Source organism: Columba livia, chromosome 1, assembly GCF_036013475.1.
Source record: "Columba livia isolate bColLiv1 breed racing homer chromosome 1, bColLiv1.pat.W.v2, whole genome shotgun sequence".
Lineage (NCBI taxonomy): Eukaryota > Metazoa > Chordata > Aves > Columbiformes > Columbidae > Columba > Columba livia.
The window spans coordinates 102,240,991-102,258,825 of NC_088602.1; the positions used below are offsets into that span (position 1 = coordinate 102,240,991).

The following is a 17,835-nucleotide window of genomic DNA, read 5'->3' on the forward strand; positions in this document are numbered from 1 at the left end:
AATATTGCCATGATTTCTTTAGTTTAAAATACTGAAGCTGACACATCTTTTTGAGGGAACTAGAACAAGATAATAAATACATAATATTGTAGTGATTAAAAAGTCAAATGGGTTTTTTCTCTTCCAAAGAATTTATGTAGTTCATGTGTTAGCTAAGTCCCTGCAGTTCACAAGCAGCTTACTCCAATTGACATAATTAATCCAGAGATTAAAAAAAAAAAAATAAAATCTGCTCTGAATCTTAATTTTGTAGTCTTCTGAGTAGCCCGTATTCTGCTCTAAAGCATAGACAGCTGGTCATTTCTAGAGGGGGAAGCACAGCATTGAGCTGACTGCTCTAAGGAAGAAAGGCTGCCAAAATTACAGTGGTGATAGCCTTCCCTACTCATCGCTTTCACTGGCAGACTGGACAAAAAACAGGAAGACAGTTTTGTTTTAGGAGACCATGTGAAAGATTTGACAAAATTGGCAGGAATTTGCTTGGGTTTTTTCAGGCCAAGAAGAGGCTGGTTACTAACAGTATCCACCTTTTCTTGTCACTCTATTTTTTCTAATATGAGAAAGCATTGTGGAAAAGGTGTTATAGTTAATTACCTGGTATGCCTCTTCTCCATCATTTATAGAAACAGCAATGTCTTGGTAACTAAGGTAACTCAATTCTCTTACGGGGCTTCTGATGCAAGAACTAACAGATAATTTACATATGTGTCTACAGTTTCATGGAATTTTAGATACTGGCATTCCTGTCTCTGAATCAGAAAGTCTTTCTAATTCTTGCACAATGGTGATACGCAAACAAGCAGGGCTCTTCTGATGCATGGCTTTTCCTGCTCCTGGTATAATTTTTTCCTTTTATTTTCCGTTTCACTGGCTCTAAACTGTGAGGTGGTCATTGGAACTGTAACTAGAGCATTTTGACAAATGAGCCATCATCTGACAGAACCAGAAAGAGAAGTGACCAATTTCTCAAGAGTTAAGGTACTTAAGAACAGATGCCCACCTTTAAGTGAGAAGTTTGTAGTTTGTTGTTATACAGAAACAAATACAAACAGGCAATACATGTACAACCAGTATCTTTTGACAAATATGAGCAGAAAATATTTCTCATAATTCCTTTTTTTTTTTTTAATTTTATGCAGCTGAACTATACGAAGGGTTTGTTTTCTTATTACTAGGCGAAGTTAAAAACATTAGATTGGTAGTGTTTACAATGTTACATATTATTCATATCAGCATCTGTTATGTCCCCTTATTGTTAGATATTAATTATGGAATAAAGCTGATGCAAATCAATTTGCCTTCTGATGGATGTCGTCTAATTTAGGATTTCCTGACAGAAAGCTAACTGCCCTTTTGTGCAAGTAGGTTGTGATGAATTGCATTCTAGTTTGAAAATTATTATAAACATAAACATACTAATTTCTATTTAGTGCTGTTACCATGCCTTTATCACTTCTCAAGGAATAAATCTTCAGAATGAAGGTGGAGTAACATATAGCAATAGTAACATTTTAGATATTTGCTATCATTTCATTCCCTTATAAAATCTACTGTTAATTTCTTTTCTTCATTCAGCATGACTTAGAGGGAGCCTTAAGTTCATTCTGTTTAGGATCCTTTCTGATTTTGGTACTGACTTCTGCAGTTATCTTATTCACACAGCATGAGTCAGATTAAAGAATTTGGTTTGAGTTGTGTATATTGTTATTTTATTCTGAAGGTCAGCCTATGATCAGATGAGAGCAGCTTCTCATTATTTTCTATTGCTACTCCAAAGAGTCTTCACTGAAGTCTTTCAAACAATGTGTGACCTCTGTTTTAATACTTCTCACAGATTTCGCAGGCTGTCACTACCACTCAGACATCACTAACACAGACAACTGTAATGGAAACTGTAACTATGGTGACCACAAGAGAACAGATCCTGGTCAAGCATGCTAAAGAGGAACTCCCACCACCTCCACCTCACAAAAAGAGGCAACTCCTTGTGGATTCAGAAATTAGGAAGAGGTGAGAATCATTAAGAGACGGAGAGAGAATACTGATAGAGTTTGGATGAGAATGCAAAAATAGTCATTTGACTGCAATAGGTTGCTGTATACTCTTTTGAGATTAAACTTATGTTTCTGTTCTCTAATATGGTACCAATTGGTTATTATATTTCTTTACTCAGGATGAGTTGTGTGTTTTTCTGTGCTTCTTGTCCAACTGTTTTGCAGTAGGGAATGTTAATAATTTTTTAATACCATTATGATAGTAATTACAGTCAGTAGAAGTCCTTATGTACCGCATTGTGGCAGTCCCACTTGACTGTAGTCTTCAAACTTGAAGGACAAGAAGCCTTCCACTGATTCTCAGCTTTTTACATTCTTTAAAAAGAATTTTTAATAGTTAGAATACTAGTAGTGCAGATATTGCCTGGCTCCTAATGTTTTATTTGTAGTCTTTATTTCTCGTGGGTCAGCAGTAGAAATAACAGTTCTGCAGAGGCAGAGTTAATATTTGGTGAAACATGGAGTCTCATAGTTTTCAGATTTTTTCCTTTGTAACTCAAGTACAAGTGACAAGGAATTTTAGACTAATTCTGAACACTTATTAAAGTCACATGAGTTTAAGGAGAATTGACTCAAGTGCTTAATTTCTGAATAAGATGCTGTGAAGCTAGACTTCAAACACTCATTGTAATATTTGTTTTGATATTCGGATAAACATATACATTCCAAGGTAGCAGATTCAAGAACTGAAATGACTGTCAAACTGCATCTGTGTCTCATTTCTATAGACAATATCTTTGTTTAGTTTGATGTGTTTTCAAAGATACTTAATTTTCTTGTAAAATTGTCTTTAACTTATTAAGAAGAATGAGATAAACCATGAATAAGAGGAATCTGTCATCTTTTTTAATTGAAGGAGTATGACGCTGAAAAAAAATAGGGATTTAGGGGCATCTTTTATTATATGTGGGTGTCTGAAGTGGGATTTATCTTACCCTTCTTTGACCATTCTAAATGTAAGGTTTCTTGTTTAGCCCCATTATTTAAGAACACTGTGAATGTGGTATAAGAAGAGTGATTCACCCCATTCTTGTTAAATTGGATAAATTAAGTAACTTCATTAGCTAAATTTGAATGAATTGAATTTAATCTCCAAAGTCCTCATTTTGAATCTGTTTTTTGTTTGTTTTCTTGCAAATCCTAAGTTTTCATTAAATAACAGTGAGAGTCATTTTTAGTAATATGTTCCCAAGCAATCAACATAATGCATAGCAATGACTATCACCAGACTCATAATTCTTGAATTTGTTCAAGGAATTGTTAGATGGCAATGTTTTTATTTAACAGGCATTAGAAATATTAGTACTCTCATTAATGTTTCAGTAGTAATGTGCAAAGATCTCAGACATGATTGAGGCTGTGTATCTAATATGCAAGAGTAAACCTTTGTTGAGGCATGGTCCCTGCCTTGAAAATATTTACATACTGAATTTTGAAACTGAAAAATTAAGATTGAAAATCCCCCTGAAATTTTAAAGTGTTTCAGTAATTGGTATTTTAAAGCTTTTCACCTTTTTTTTCACCCCAAACTGAACGTTTTTGGAATTATCTTACTTCACGTAAATAATAGTAAGTGAAACATGAGTCTATTGTAGTAAAGAAAAGCATTACCTTAGTTAAAACTAAATGAAGTAGCGTGATTTTTTTAAACCTATCTTTTACAATTCTTCAAGAAAGTTTTTGATATAAATAGCTATGCATTGTTGTAAAATTGGAGACCAATTTGCAGCATATGTGTGTTTCTCAGCTACTAAGTATAAAATATTAGTTTATAATTTCCTTCTTGCTCATATTATTTTAATTTGCTTTAATACTGAAAATAAAATGGGCAAGGTACAACAGATTACAGACTTCTAAGTCATCATGCAAGAGAACTACTGGAAGGCAGGAATCAGCTGGATTATAGAAATTGTTTGTGTTCAGAAATACCTCATTTTATACAGATGGAGAGTTATAAATTCTTGATGTGTTTTAGTTGTTGTCTGTCTAAAGCATTACAACTAGCAAGAATATGTATAAATTTGATAGATCCTTATACAGGAAATAAGATATTTCCTCAAATGGCAGACTATGATTGCTTGCAGCTATATTATTGGCAGATCTGCTGCCAAATTTACAGGGTGTTAATTTCTTTTTTTTTTTTTTTTTTACTATTGCATACTAGGGGGCTTTGATTTATGTTTTACACTATCTAAGAGATATTCACCATGTAAATTCTGATTAACTTTTGGATAAGAGTCAAGATATGAATCTTGGAACAATCTGTACTTCTTAGCCTTTGTCTGTGATGACTTCAGATAATTGGATTAGTTGTGGTTTCTTACATATCAGAGTCCTTTCCATATCTGCACAGACCAGTTCTTTTTATTTTGATCTGATTTGAAATAAAGCTGAATTCTTGCAGGAATGAAGGGAATTCATTGCTTAATACACTTTAATATGGTCTAACTAGCTGGAATATTGTTTTGTGTGCAGGAGTTATTATGTTTGTTTTAATAATGCAATCATGCCATCATTAGAGCCCTGGTTCAGTACCACTGTTCGCTGAATACCTGTGAGTGGACGTACAGTTTGGTAATGTGCCAAGTAAATGATGTTACAGATGTCCACAACTGTGCAGCAGGATGAAAAATGGTTATATTGTCTGAAGGCAATGGTTTTCTATTTAGATTTAAAAAAAAAAAAAAAAAAAAAAAATCTAACCAAACATCCAAAAATAAACGGGAGAGAAAAAAAAAAAAAAAGACTCTGTACCTTTCCTATCCAGAAACTCCAAGTGGATGTGTGAATGTTTCAGAGCATGAGAACCCATCAATAAATATCTTCAGAGAAACACTTTGCGAGGAAGCTACAGGGAAGGAGTTTCAGCTTAGAATAATAGTTATTTTGCCCACTTTTATTAAAACATAAAAATGCAGTTTTAGAAACAGTATACAATTGTCTTTCTCCAGCATAATAAATTTATATTGAACATCAGCATAACAATGGGAGAAGAAAACTAATTTTAAGATTTGGGTGCTCAGCTAAAATGTCTGTGTGACTAAACAGCTTTTTCATTAATGCTTTTTGTGGGGGAACCCCATAGTCGTCGTATTCTCAAACAGTCGGTTATTTTCTGTTTCCATTGTTAGCTGCAAGATCCTTCAATTTTTTGCTGTATATTTAGTTGTGCCTACATCCAAGGGAAAACGAAGCCATAGTAATGCATAGCTTTTGTTTTTTTTGAAATAAAGAGAATGAGGGTCCTCAACCTCTCTCTCCTACATCGTTCTGTGTTGTATGCGTGTGTTCAAAAAGTTCAAAATTTTCCCTGAGCACTTGATGCCTAAGAGCTGATGATTCTGCTTAGTTTTTGTTTGATTAAAAAAGTCCCCAGCAATTATTGAATGCTTGCCAGAAGCTTCTGAAGTTGCATAGCCAGATTTTGTCGGCCATGTTCTGCCGTCATGGTACAACACTGCATGCTCTTGGCTGTTATTTTTTGGGCTGGGGGGAAAGGCACATTGGGGGTTGGGTCTCTTTTCATGTTTTGTCAACTTCTTTCACCTGTTTTCAAACTTTAGTCGACTCTGTTACTGTAAAAGAATATGCCTGAAATAAATGCATCAAGCTCCCTTGCCAGATGTTTGGAAAGATTTGCGCTCCAGATTTGCTGTGATCTAAATGTTTTAGCATGACTAGAGGATGAGGTCTTAAAGATGCACTGCACCTGCTGTGTCAATTGCTGTTTTCAAGGAGGAAGAAAGTAGTTGGACTACGCTGTGAATATTATGTTAGTGGACTGCGTAAGAGTATGGTCTCCAGCTATTTAGCTGAGGAGAAATAATGGATGGCTAAGATTAAAGCATTGAGCTTTCTAGAATGCTTTTATTTTTACATTTCCCAGTGCTTTGGAAGGATTAGAAGGATGTGAGAGTCTCCATTTATACTGAAGAAAGAGAGGAGATGCCATTTGACTTGTGGACCAATAAGATCCACAGGAGTGAATGTCACATTCTCATCGCCCCAACTTACTTTGTCATAAATGCATGGGAAAGAAGCTGTTGCTTTGTCTTGCCTCCTAAAGCAAATTTTTACCATTAGTGGTGGAAAGAAGAGATAAGAAGCAGATTACTTTTTTTCTTTTCTCCCCTTTCACCCCCCCAAAAAGCTAAAACTGCCTCAAAAGTAGTGCTTCAAAATGTGAGAATAATTCAGGCATGTGCTAAGTTCTGTTACTGCTCATAGGAAAGCTCCTTTTCCCCAAGGAATTAATTTGAAACTGGGTAGGGAAAAATACTTTGAGCTGTATAATGAAAGTCTTGAAAGTATTTATTAGGCATTAGGACTAGAGATAATTTTAACACAGTTGATGTTTTAGGATGAAAAAAGAACCCTGTAAATGGGAGAAAGGGTTGCAAGGTAACATTTTCATTTTCATGCTGTTTATATATTCTGGGAAAACAGGTCAGTTTTATAGAGTAAAAAGAATATGAAAATTACTCTGTTCATGGTGGATTTTGAAATAGCAAAAGGATAAAGCTGCTTAACATTTAATGTAAACCTACTTGTAATATTGATGTTCTTGAATAATGACCAATGATACCTTTCTTTGCCACTAAGTAAATATCTTTATAGATGCTTCCTAACGTTTCCAAGGAACGTCTATTTGTGATAACATGGTTATGGATATAACGTTAATCTTCAGATTTGAAAGAGACTTCATGCCCTTTGAGGAGAAAGGCATGTTAAAATAGGATAGTTGCTCCATCTAGTGTTTTTTTTTTTTAATTTAGCAAGTGTTAACATAAGAGAGTAGCCTTCATTTCTTTGAAAATTATTATATTTGGGATTTTCATGTTTCATTTCTTAGAAAAGTTTGGATTTATGTAGAAAAATATATTAAAGGAAAAATGATAATGATTTATTCAAAGTGCATTTTTGATAGCTATTTTTTCAAATGGCACATTGCTGTCCAATCAGTTCTGTTAGTCAGAACTAAATCCTGATTTTTAGCACTTTTACAGCAACTCTCTTGGGCTGTTCAACACTTAGCCTCGTATTGAAATGCATTTTTTTTGCTGTTATATTATCTAACATTACTTAGTAAATTTAAAAAGAGGAAAGCCATGTCTTCAGTTTTTCTGGTGGTCCTTGGTTTCAGTGTTGTATTTGTGTAGCCAGTGCCAGAGGAAAGGAAAAGGTGACTGATTTACAATAGAATAGTTCTCTGTTGTTTACCTGAGGAATAATTTATAGATATTTTCATTCAGTGTGTAAAAATAAGTATGATTATGCCAAAGTCTGTAAACACGGGCAATTTATAACTTCTTAGTGCTCATTGCTTTTTAACCCTTTATCCTCTTTGTGAGGTGAGAAATGGTATAGTGTCAAACACACTGAGAATATATCTTCTACTTCACATTTAGTGTCTTAAGTTATCTCCTGTATTATAGGAATGGTATTAGTTGACACTCACTGGAAGTCATGAAGACTGGATGTAAAAGTGCTTTGCATACTTAACCATTGACTGTTAGCTGAAGGCAAATAGTGTTAATGAACATACTCTGCAACAAGCTCTAGATTTTCACTTGCCTTAGCAGTAAGTGATTTGCTTACACATGAGAAATGCAGTGGATCTGTCAGAATTTCTGCAAAACATTCCATATTGCAATTCAGGAACTACTGCGCAGGCTGGGGGAAGGTATGGTTTATAACCATACCTTACCAATGGTAAGATGGATAATTAGCTAAAGAATGAGAACTATGAGACTAATAAGATTAGACTTGTGGAGTTTCTGAAGGAGATTAACAGTTGGGATCGATCTAGTATTTTCTTTGATACTTTGATGTTCATTACAGAAATGTGCTGATCATAAAGTTGATGAGGCTAAACTGAATAGTATCACAACTGTAGAGGAAGATCCAGAATGATGTTCAGAAAGGATATAAAATTATTTGTAGACTGAACTAAAAAAAAATAGGAAAGGAAAAATATTTATTTGGATAAATAATCTCTTGTATTAGAATGTAAGAACAAGATTATTTATCAACTAATGGTTCATCAGCTACAAATATAGAGGAGGAAGACAGACAGCAGGGCAGTAGTTAATCAGATAATTATTCTGCCAATGGGCATTGTATACTGTAAGGTTGTTCTTTGACATGTTGTAGACAACAAAGAGCTGCAAGCTGAGGAACACCGCTGGTGAGCTGGACATTTCAGTCCGGCCATGGAAATGTGGTAATTCAGTCATGTGGTTCTTGGATTACAGTCGTATCATTCCCTGCCAGCTCAATGTGTGGGCAAATGTTATTATGTTTGCCCAATATACACACTGGTGACATGCCTGATGTGGTTTTGTTTGGGAAGGGGAGAAAAAAAACAAATGAGCAAAGGAAATTGTGAGGCAGTTTCCATGTGTTGAAAGAGTGAAGACCTGAAACCACAGTCTGTCATGGTAGCAGTATCATAATAGCAGTTTCATTATGACATTCATTAAATTTAGAAAAAAGATTACGCACCACGATGGCCGCACAACAGTGCAGTAGTTCACAACTTGTGTTCCCTTATGAAGCTGTACAACATTCAAGTTGTTTGTATAAATGTGTAGAAGGTTAGTGCATGCACATTACTGCACTGTCATCACCTTACTTGTGTCAGCTTGTAAAAAAGGGCAAAACAATTAGTTTAAAATACACCATTGTCTTTCACTAGATGATGTTGGCTGTGAGAACCGCAAAGGCCTTTATTAGGTATATCACACAGATAGAAGCTTTATAGTCAGTCAGCTTTTTGATTATTAATTAAAATTGCATTTGCTTTTATTGTGAAATATAAAGAAATTAATGCTTGCTATTCCTTGGTGGTTTCCAGAAGGTGTTTGATTAGATAAGGGTCTTGTAGCAGAACTTAAATATCATACTCTGCTGGGTATTTGGGTTAGAAGTTCCATGCACAAATAAAATGCAACTAAGTTGTGAAATGCCTTAAAGGTGAGGTTTATCATGTGTTTAATAAAGAAGAAGAAGGGAAAGCTAGAACAAGGAATCATTTTTGAACAAGTAATTGTGGTGATCTCAGCAAGAGAGTTTTGAATGGGAATCCAAGGTGAGCATATGGCATAGTATGATCCAGAAAATCAATTTGTGGGGAACTTCACTGAACATTTTTATGTCATGGATTAAAAATGTGAAGATGTTTTTTCAAACATGATCTGGATTTTAAAAAAATACACTGCATTTGAACTCAGCTGAAATGTGCTGGCCTGAGGAGAGAGGGCAATGAGAGCAGTAAAAGATGATCATCTCTCTTGTGGAATAGCAGAAAGAAAGACTAACTGGAAAAATAAACCATGAAAGCTGTCCAAAGAATAAATCTTCTGGTGCAGATTGAGTTTTTAGGTGAGGAACAAGTGAACGAGTATATTAAAGTAAGGTAATTATTTAGAGTTATTCTCCAAAGTGATTTGGTTTTAATGTCTTCCACGGATTTATTTTAACAAATTCTACACGGACTCAACTTTCTTGGGTCAGAAAGGTAATATTGCATTACTTGTTATGTCAAAAGTATTGATGTACTTAGGAAATTTAAAGACTATATTGATCCTTTGATATCAATCTAGAGTCAATATGGTTTGTAACTGCAGGTGTGCTCAGAAAGGAAATGTCCAATCCTCATAGCAGGATGATTAAATATCATATTCTACCTGTATTTTCTGGTTTTATACAAGCTGAACATGAGAGAGAGACTACATGTTTTCCAAGGTAATTGAAAAATGTCCTTATGTTAAGGACATGTATGTGCTGCAAAAATCTACTTAGAATTAGCTTTGATGTCTTCTAATCCTTTTCTGCTCCCTCTTTATAACCCTTTTTTTTTGGGCAGGAGGCTTTGTTTGTGGAGTTATATTTATCTCCAGAAGAAACTGCAAGTGACAGAGCAATCTGTTATCTGATATCAGCACTGTCAAGATGCTGTCTACTGTGGCTAATACTTACCTCCATCTGATGAATCCGTGGGCCATTGGATGTGTTCCTGATTAGTTTGTTGTACTACCAAAGCTGTCCCAAACTCTGACATTCCTCTTCCAGGGAGGATGTTGCAGAGGCAGGGGCTTAGTTCTTCTGTTTAAGAAATGGAGGAATGATCACTGGTAAATGTTTTGCGCCGTGAATTTCCATCCTATGCCAGGCTAATACCAGGCTATTTTTCAGAAGGTTGGTCTCTGTGGTCCTACTTACCTGCAGCTTGAGAATGGAGCAAACAGCAGAAGTAATACAATTTTGCCTGCAGTCAGGGGAGTTTGGCACTGAGGGACTGGTAAACTTGTCTTCGTTGTTATCAGATGTCTGGTGTTCTGTGGTCTTCTCCAGTTTACTGCTGCTTCATGACAGTGCTATAAAACATTCTAGTTGCCAAAATAGCTGATGGCAGGGAGAGAGCCAACTTTAGCTAAAGATTTAAGTAAGGTAAAACAAGTGGTCATGGGGAATGGAGAGCATATTTGCAGCAGGGAGTGGCAACATTTTCCCCAGCCTGGGCTGCTAATTTTACGGAACTGGTTTGTACAGTGTTTACTGAGTTTGAAGAACCAAAGGTGGAGAGGGTGTCAGTCCCAGAATATAGTTGAGAACTTACAGGCTGATGAAACTCTGTCTTGACCTTCAAAACAGGTTCCCTTATTTCTCATTTTGCCTGTGTTGCTGACAAGCCCCGAAACAGATACTTGTATGAAACAGAGGGCAGTACAGCATTACTACTCTGTCTTTTTGAAAAAAGGATACACTGAATTTGGTCGCTTCCCTGTAGCTCAGCAATCCTCAAGTGTCATAACAGTCCTTAGGCAGCTCCTCTAATTTAACTGACCTAATGTATTCCTTACTGTGGACTTCAGGAATTCCTCTTTGTCCTAGAGACTACTTCATTAGAACTTCACATCATTGATCATTCTTACATTGGGCAGAGGTGTGGCAGTTGCCACTAAATCTTGAATACATTTAGTTATATACAGCATTACATGAGAAAGAACTATGATTTTTTTTTTGTTTGTTTTTATGTAATCCAGTCCATTAGCTTTAAAATTGGGTGTTAACTATTTTGAGATGTGTTGAGTAGTCTTACGTCATAGTAAAAAACACCTTTTCATCATTCTCCTGCTGAATTCAGTGGGATTAGATATGCAGTTAGTGCTTGAAACTTCTTGAATATGTAATATTCCAGTTTTATGTGGGAGTACTGGATTTCATAGTTTTGCTGTCTCCTAGTATTAAAATTTCACAAGAACATTTATTAAATATACAGTTATTATATGCAGAACAGAAGATAACATCATATTGCAAGAATTACAGTTGATTTAATGTCATGTAGGATCAGAAATAAAGCTGAGGTAGGAAGCTCTTAACTGACAGTGCAGTTCAATTTCATGGATTAGAATCTGGTCCCAGCACAGAGATTCCCTGAGCCACCTGGTAATTTTCTTTTTGTCTTCCACCTCTGAAATGTAATTCTTTATAAAATGAATATTTCTGCACCTTCCATTACTTCACAATCATATTTTTTCTCCTTTAGTGAGTGTTCAAATAGTATTATTATTGTTAGGAATTGCTTTATCAAAATTATTCCTAAGAGTTTATAATTTGAATATAGAATATTGGGCTGGGGTTAAGGTAGGGTGTGATTCTTCTTTCTTCTGTGTTCATTAATTCTCAGTCTTTCACATTGTGTTGTTAAGGGGGGTCACAAAGATCACAGTGGAGAAGGAAAAAAGGGGAGGCATAAATATTAGATCAAACATGAAACTCTTTCTGATATTCACTTTTCATTTCTGTATACGAAGATTTTTGTAGCACCCGATTTTACCTTACATCCTTGTATTTTAGTTCTGATACATATATGGAATATATTTTTATAAAATAAATAATTCATCCAAATATATAATTGCCATTCAAGTTCTTGGGTTTTGTTGATTTTCAGTTGTATGCAAATGATACAACCTATATTTACAAAGCAATCTAAAAGATACAGCTAATTTTTTTCCTATGTCTTTCTGTTTTATTGCTTTCATTGTATTGCTGCAAAAAGAAAATCAGTTACAAACTAGATATAAATATTTAAACATATAGTGCAGTAAATAAATGAAATCAAGAGATTGCAAAAAAGCATTGTCTCAAGCTTCTTTTAAAAAAAAAAATACAGTGTAGATACTTCAATTACTGATTTGTAGAAAAATCAAGCTTTGATTCAGTATCTGCATATGATAACCTTCATAGTATCTGCATATGATAACCTTCATTTTTGAGCTGCTACCTTCAGAACAGGTAACAAAATTAAGATGAGTTTCAAAGGAGTTGAGGAAAGAATCCAAACTGTAATAAAAAGGACTCTACAGTAAAAACAAAACAAAACAAACAAACAAAACCAACAACAACAACAACAAAACCACAAAAAGATCAAGAGTTAGGGATCTTAATTTGCAGTTTCTAAAGTTTTAGCTCTATATTATAATTTGCTATTGATCAGTATTTACATTCTACAACACATTTGAGTCAATCAGAAGAGACTCTTTCCTAATGGTCAAATTTCATGCTTGAATATTCTCCATGATAGTGTCAGCACAATCTGGGTCAGAAATCTTGCAGGTATGAAGGCTGCATTTGGTCAGCCAGGTAGGCCTTACAACCTCTGCTGAACCAACAGGACTTGTGGTCCATTTTTTTCACCAAGAGCCACTTGTTTCATGTCTTGAAAAATATCAGCTTGTAAAATTAAAATCTTCATTGTGAAAATTGTTACATCTGTTCAGCTTTCAAATCAGGGTCTTAAAAATGAGAAAGAATTTCTATGTTTCCGGATTTTAGAGTGGATAATTTTATTGAGCTATCTAATGAAATACGGGATTTAAAACTCTTTTGTTGAGAGAAACTGCTACTTATTTAGTTGTTTAAACAACCAGTTAGACATGTTTACTGTCAGTCCTGCTTTCAGAATCTTTGTGGAAATGAAATGTCTTCTTGCACTTCTCTGTCTCGCAGGTTTGACTCGGATACAACAGAGCTCCATAGCTGGATGACCCGCTCAGAAGCAGTGCTTCAGAGTCCCGAGTTTGCAGTATATCGAAAAGAAGGCAATCTCTCAGATCTCAGAGAAAGAGTCAATGTAGGAGAAAGTACTCATATATATGTCTATTAGTTTGTATTAGCTTGCCAGAGTGGTTGCAAAGTCCGAGTTTAAATAAGTTCAAATGTAAACTGACAAGCATTGATAGTCCATATGCCCAAGAGAAATTTAGAAGTGCTTACTGTTTCTGTGAATTTCAGATTTTGTCACCAAAATTGCTGCACAGGCTGTTGGAATACTTTTAAAAAAAAAAAAAAAAAAAAAAAAATTCATACATCCTCATATTTAATTAAGGTATTCTAGATTCATGAAAGTCTTTAGTAAAGCTGAATCAAAGCCTATATATTACTTCTTAAATATGCATAATCATTCTATCCTAACAGCTTAATTTATTATACATGTACAAATTGAAGGATGTGAAAAGTAACAGCTTTTAGTGTGTGCTAAAGAAAAACTGTATCCAATTCATTTTACAGCAGTGTAAATTACATCTGAAAATCACCAGTCTCCACATACAAATATTTATATATGTTTCTACTGTTTTGTAGTACCATTCCTGAACATAAACTGTTTCTTTTCTACTTTTGGAAAAATGAATTATTCCACGTTGCTTAAGGAGTGGCTGTGTTTGTTTATGTGTTTCACATGGTCTGAATTTAGATCTTGATAACTAAACTATTACAAATTTTCTTCCACATTTATTTTTTGTAGATAGATACAAAAATGTCTGTATTTTCTAAATCAGAGAAAGGGAAGTTCTTTTTATAAATAGCTTTTACAGTATCATAGTATATCATGGAACTTCATTAAAATATATGTTGATACATATTCCTAGAATAGAAGCAGATGGAACAAAGTTACTATATGGAAGTTAGTGTCACTGCTGGTTTTTCTCACTGTCTGCTTGTCCATCTTAAATTAGCTATGATAAGATTGAGGAACACTGAATTTATTGCCTATAAATATAAATTTTAAAATGTCACGTTAAAAAATATTTTTATTGCAATAATTTTAATTTAATTGTTAATGTTGTCATATTACTAGCAGTAAGTATCCATTAGAATGTAACATCAAGAATTTAGCTCATGGCATCATTTCATGTTATGTGAAATATAGATAAATATATATATGTGCTAGATGTATCAAAAATACAAAGATTTGATGGGTTCAAATGGTTCCATACTGAAGTAATGGCATTCACCTAATATATAAATAGATATACAGTTAATGGAGTGCTTCAATCTTAATGGTAGGTAAAACTAAGAACAGAAACAAAACTAAACAAGAAGGCTCTTGCCTTTCCTTAATATGTTTCCATTTTGAGAAACATAAAAATTTCAAGGGTGGCAAATCAGCTGATCATGACATACGTGTTTCACTGGATACCTGCATTGTCAGGTTTCCGCAACCAATATGATTTCCCACCTCATCTTGCCAGTTTGTAAGATTTTATACAGTCATTAAAGGATCCAGGAGCCATGGTTCACCTTCCTCCTTCTTTCCTTTCTTTGCTTCTGAGGAGGTGGTGACGGCTGCAAATATGGGGGTGGAGGTAGGTGAACCACAGACCCTCCTCTGGTCCCAGCTGGAGTTCCAGCAGCCTTTGTTGGTGAAGAGGAAGAACACTGGGACTGGGAGGCCACTACCCAACACATTTGTTCAGATCTCATTTAGGTTGGTGAAAACATAATACTGGAGAAAGAGAGAGGAAGGGAAAAGGGTTTTGGAATTTGACCAGTGCATGGGCATTTTAAGTTTGAATTCAAGACTCTGCAGATAGCATGAGATATTTCACATGTTCCTTTGACCTCCATGGAAATTGAATAATTGGATGGTTAAGAAACCAATTTCCAGCTTCTTTACTGAAAAGTAGTACGGAAAAAGGGTCTACTTTATATCAAGAGGGGTCTGAGACAAAGCAGTAACTAAATAGAAATAAGAGAAATGAACATGTATCCTTCATTAACATCGAAAATATTTTTAAAAACTAAGACTGGTTTTGATTTCATAGAGTATCACTGTTTATAAGATCAATATTTTTATTGAGAAAATCAAGTTACATGTAGAATTTTCTACTTGTTTTAAGGGTGAAAGAACTCTGAAAGATGGCATTTGACAAGTACTAACTACACAGATTCTTTGTGGAATGTTTTTCAGTTAATGGAAGTCTTTTACACACTTTTCAAAAAAGAAAAAAAATAAAATTAAAGAACAACAAAACCAACAAACAGGTTTTTAAAGCTTGTCCTGACCTGACTCATCCAGGTCTGTTCTCTATCCGTAAAACTAGTAGTCAAAGCAGGAAGTACTGTCCAATTTGTTGATTTGAGCTGTTTCATTGTTGCTTGTTAAATTTTTTGTTTCCACATTCCTCAAAATGAGCCTCAAATCAATGGAAAATAATGTAGTGTGGGTTTTAATTCTAATAAAGCTGTAGAACATGTAGAAAAGAAAAAAAAAAAATGAAATGCCAAAAAGGAAAACATGTTGGTGATGATTGAAAAAGATTGTATCATACTGACACACATAGTCCTACCCCATGGTTGTACTTCTAGTGGCATACATATGACCACTTACACATGCATGCAGATGTCCCAGCTTGCCATTACTGGTTATCATTTAGCTTTCTCTCTCTATGACAATATTGGTATGGCACTGAACACCTGTGCTTGGCTGATGGCAGACTTGCTATTTATTACCCACCATGGTAGGTGCTGAGTCCTATGGCTTTTTTCCTAATGACTTTCTTTTTTGCTGTTCTTTTGAGAACAGGTTACTATTATATTTGGGTGATTTTTTTTTTTTTTTTTTTTTTTTTTCCTCCTGTGGCAGCTTGCTCCTATTCGTCAGTTTTCTTGGGTGAGGGGTCATTTCCATATGATACAGTGGTAGTGCATCTGTTGTATGATAGAGGAATGCAGACTTCAGAACCGACAGCCACAAGGAAAGCTCTTTTGCCGTCACTGATGATTCATCAAGTTCAAAAGCCTGCTCCCATCCCAGCTTAGTGGAGGCCTGGGGGAGACAGAGCCAAGAGCAGGCTGTATGAAATGGCCTGACTGCGTTTTCTAATCCAGCTGCTCTTCAGATACTGGCAGGAAATTGACTTTGGCAGATGTATTACATAGATTGAATATATTAGGCATGCACAAAAAGTCCTTCCTATGTCTGGGGAGAAGCAAAAATATTTATAGCCATTCCCTGTGACAAAAGAAAGATATTTGTGTTACCTGGCCAGAGAGACTTGATGCCACAAGTACAGAAGTTTCGTTCTAGAACAACCATACTACTCCTAAATAATGAAAACATACAAACATAAATGCTGTAAACATCATTATGCTGCATCACACTTAACATTTTCCTGTTAGTATGTATATTTTACCAAAATCTGACCTAATAATGACTTGGGCCTTTTTTGTTTTTCTTAAGCTGTAATGGGTTTTCAATATTGCAAGTTCAAATATATGAAGGCCTAGGTACAAAAAAAAATTAAAACTTGCTAGGTAGAAACTCTTGCATAACAATAAGTCAGATTTGAGAATATACATCAATGAACTAGTAATAAAACTCCTTGAAAGGAGTTTTGTTTGGCCAAGAAGCAGTACATAGAAATTCAGAATCAAAGGTAAACATATAAGGAACAGATGTAAGGGAAAATGTCAGATATCTTAGACAATTAAATTTGTTCTCTTGGCATTCTCAAAGTCCCATTCTTGTTTGTTCACTGTGCTTTAGTGACCTTTTTCAGACATGCTTTGTTGGGCCTGGATATTTTAAGCTGAATCACTGTCAGAGCCAGTGATGGTAGCATTGCCATCTACTGCACTCAGGGGTAATTGGTCAGAGTCACAGGACGTGAGGGAGTACAGCTACCATGCACCCTTGCACAGAGGTCTCAAAGCAGGATGTTGATTTGATATGAATAACATCCAAATTCCTCAGACCATCCATGTTTTCTAGGTTATGAAGTCATTAACTGCCAACTAAAATCTCGAGCTCAAATAAAATGCTCGACATTGTTAAAATAGACTCTTCACCTTTGGCTGGCATTTAGCTAAAGATGAATTTTTAGTGTTATTCAATCAGTTAAAACCAGACTATTATAGATTTCCATTGCCAGTTACAAAATAGTCCAAAGGAGAATTAATCACTGATGAAATGAAAACCTGTAAAGGTAACCTTTTTTTTTTTTCTTTCTCATATTGGTGTATTTTTTCTGAGGAATCTTTAATGGAAAACAAAAAGACTAGAAAAGCAAAAGTTGTATGTTTGGAAATATTTTGAAGTGACTATGCAGCTACCACAATTTTTCATAAAAAAAGTGTTGATTACAACATGCAGAATCAGTTTCAAAATTTCACAAACCTCTTCAAGCTTATCCCTTTGAGTAAAGGAAAAAATGAACCAAACAGAGCCAAAGACATAAATATGAGATGTTTACAGGGCCTCTACTCTCTTCATTTCTAGGCACTGTACAGGTGCTCATGGAAATCATTCTTCTGAGGGGTTTAAAAATCCAAGACACAGTTTGCAGGTTTGGCAGACAACTGTGTACAGAGTAGTGGCAGGACTATGTGAATAGTACTATGAAGTAACGAGGGCAAACTTCCTCCACATCAGGTAATTTGTCTTTGTTTGAGGAACAGGAGGACAGTCTTTTCTCCTTTGGCTGGCATTGTGCTT

General features: G+C 35.0%; 1 protein-coding gene across 21 annotated transcripts in view; it reads left to right on the forward strand.

The window, feature by feature from the left end:
• DMD (dystrophin) overlaps window positions 1-17,835 on the forward strand; it is a 1,272,535-nt gene that overhangs the window by 515,711 nt on the left and 738,989 nt on the right. For all 21 annotated transcript variants that reach the window (XM_065049958.1, XM_065049956.1, XM_065049960.1 and 18 more), the window contains 2 exons: window positions 1,835-2,010; window positions 13,068-13,191. In XM_065049958.1, the coding sequence (XP_064906030.1) occupies window positions 1,835-2,010; window positions 13,068-13,191 (300 nt within the window). The remainder of the gene's footprint in view (window positions 1-1,834; window positions 2,011-13,067; window positions 13,192-17,835) is intronic.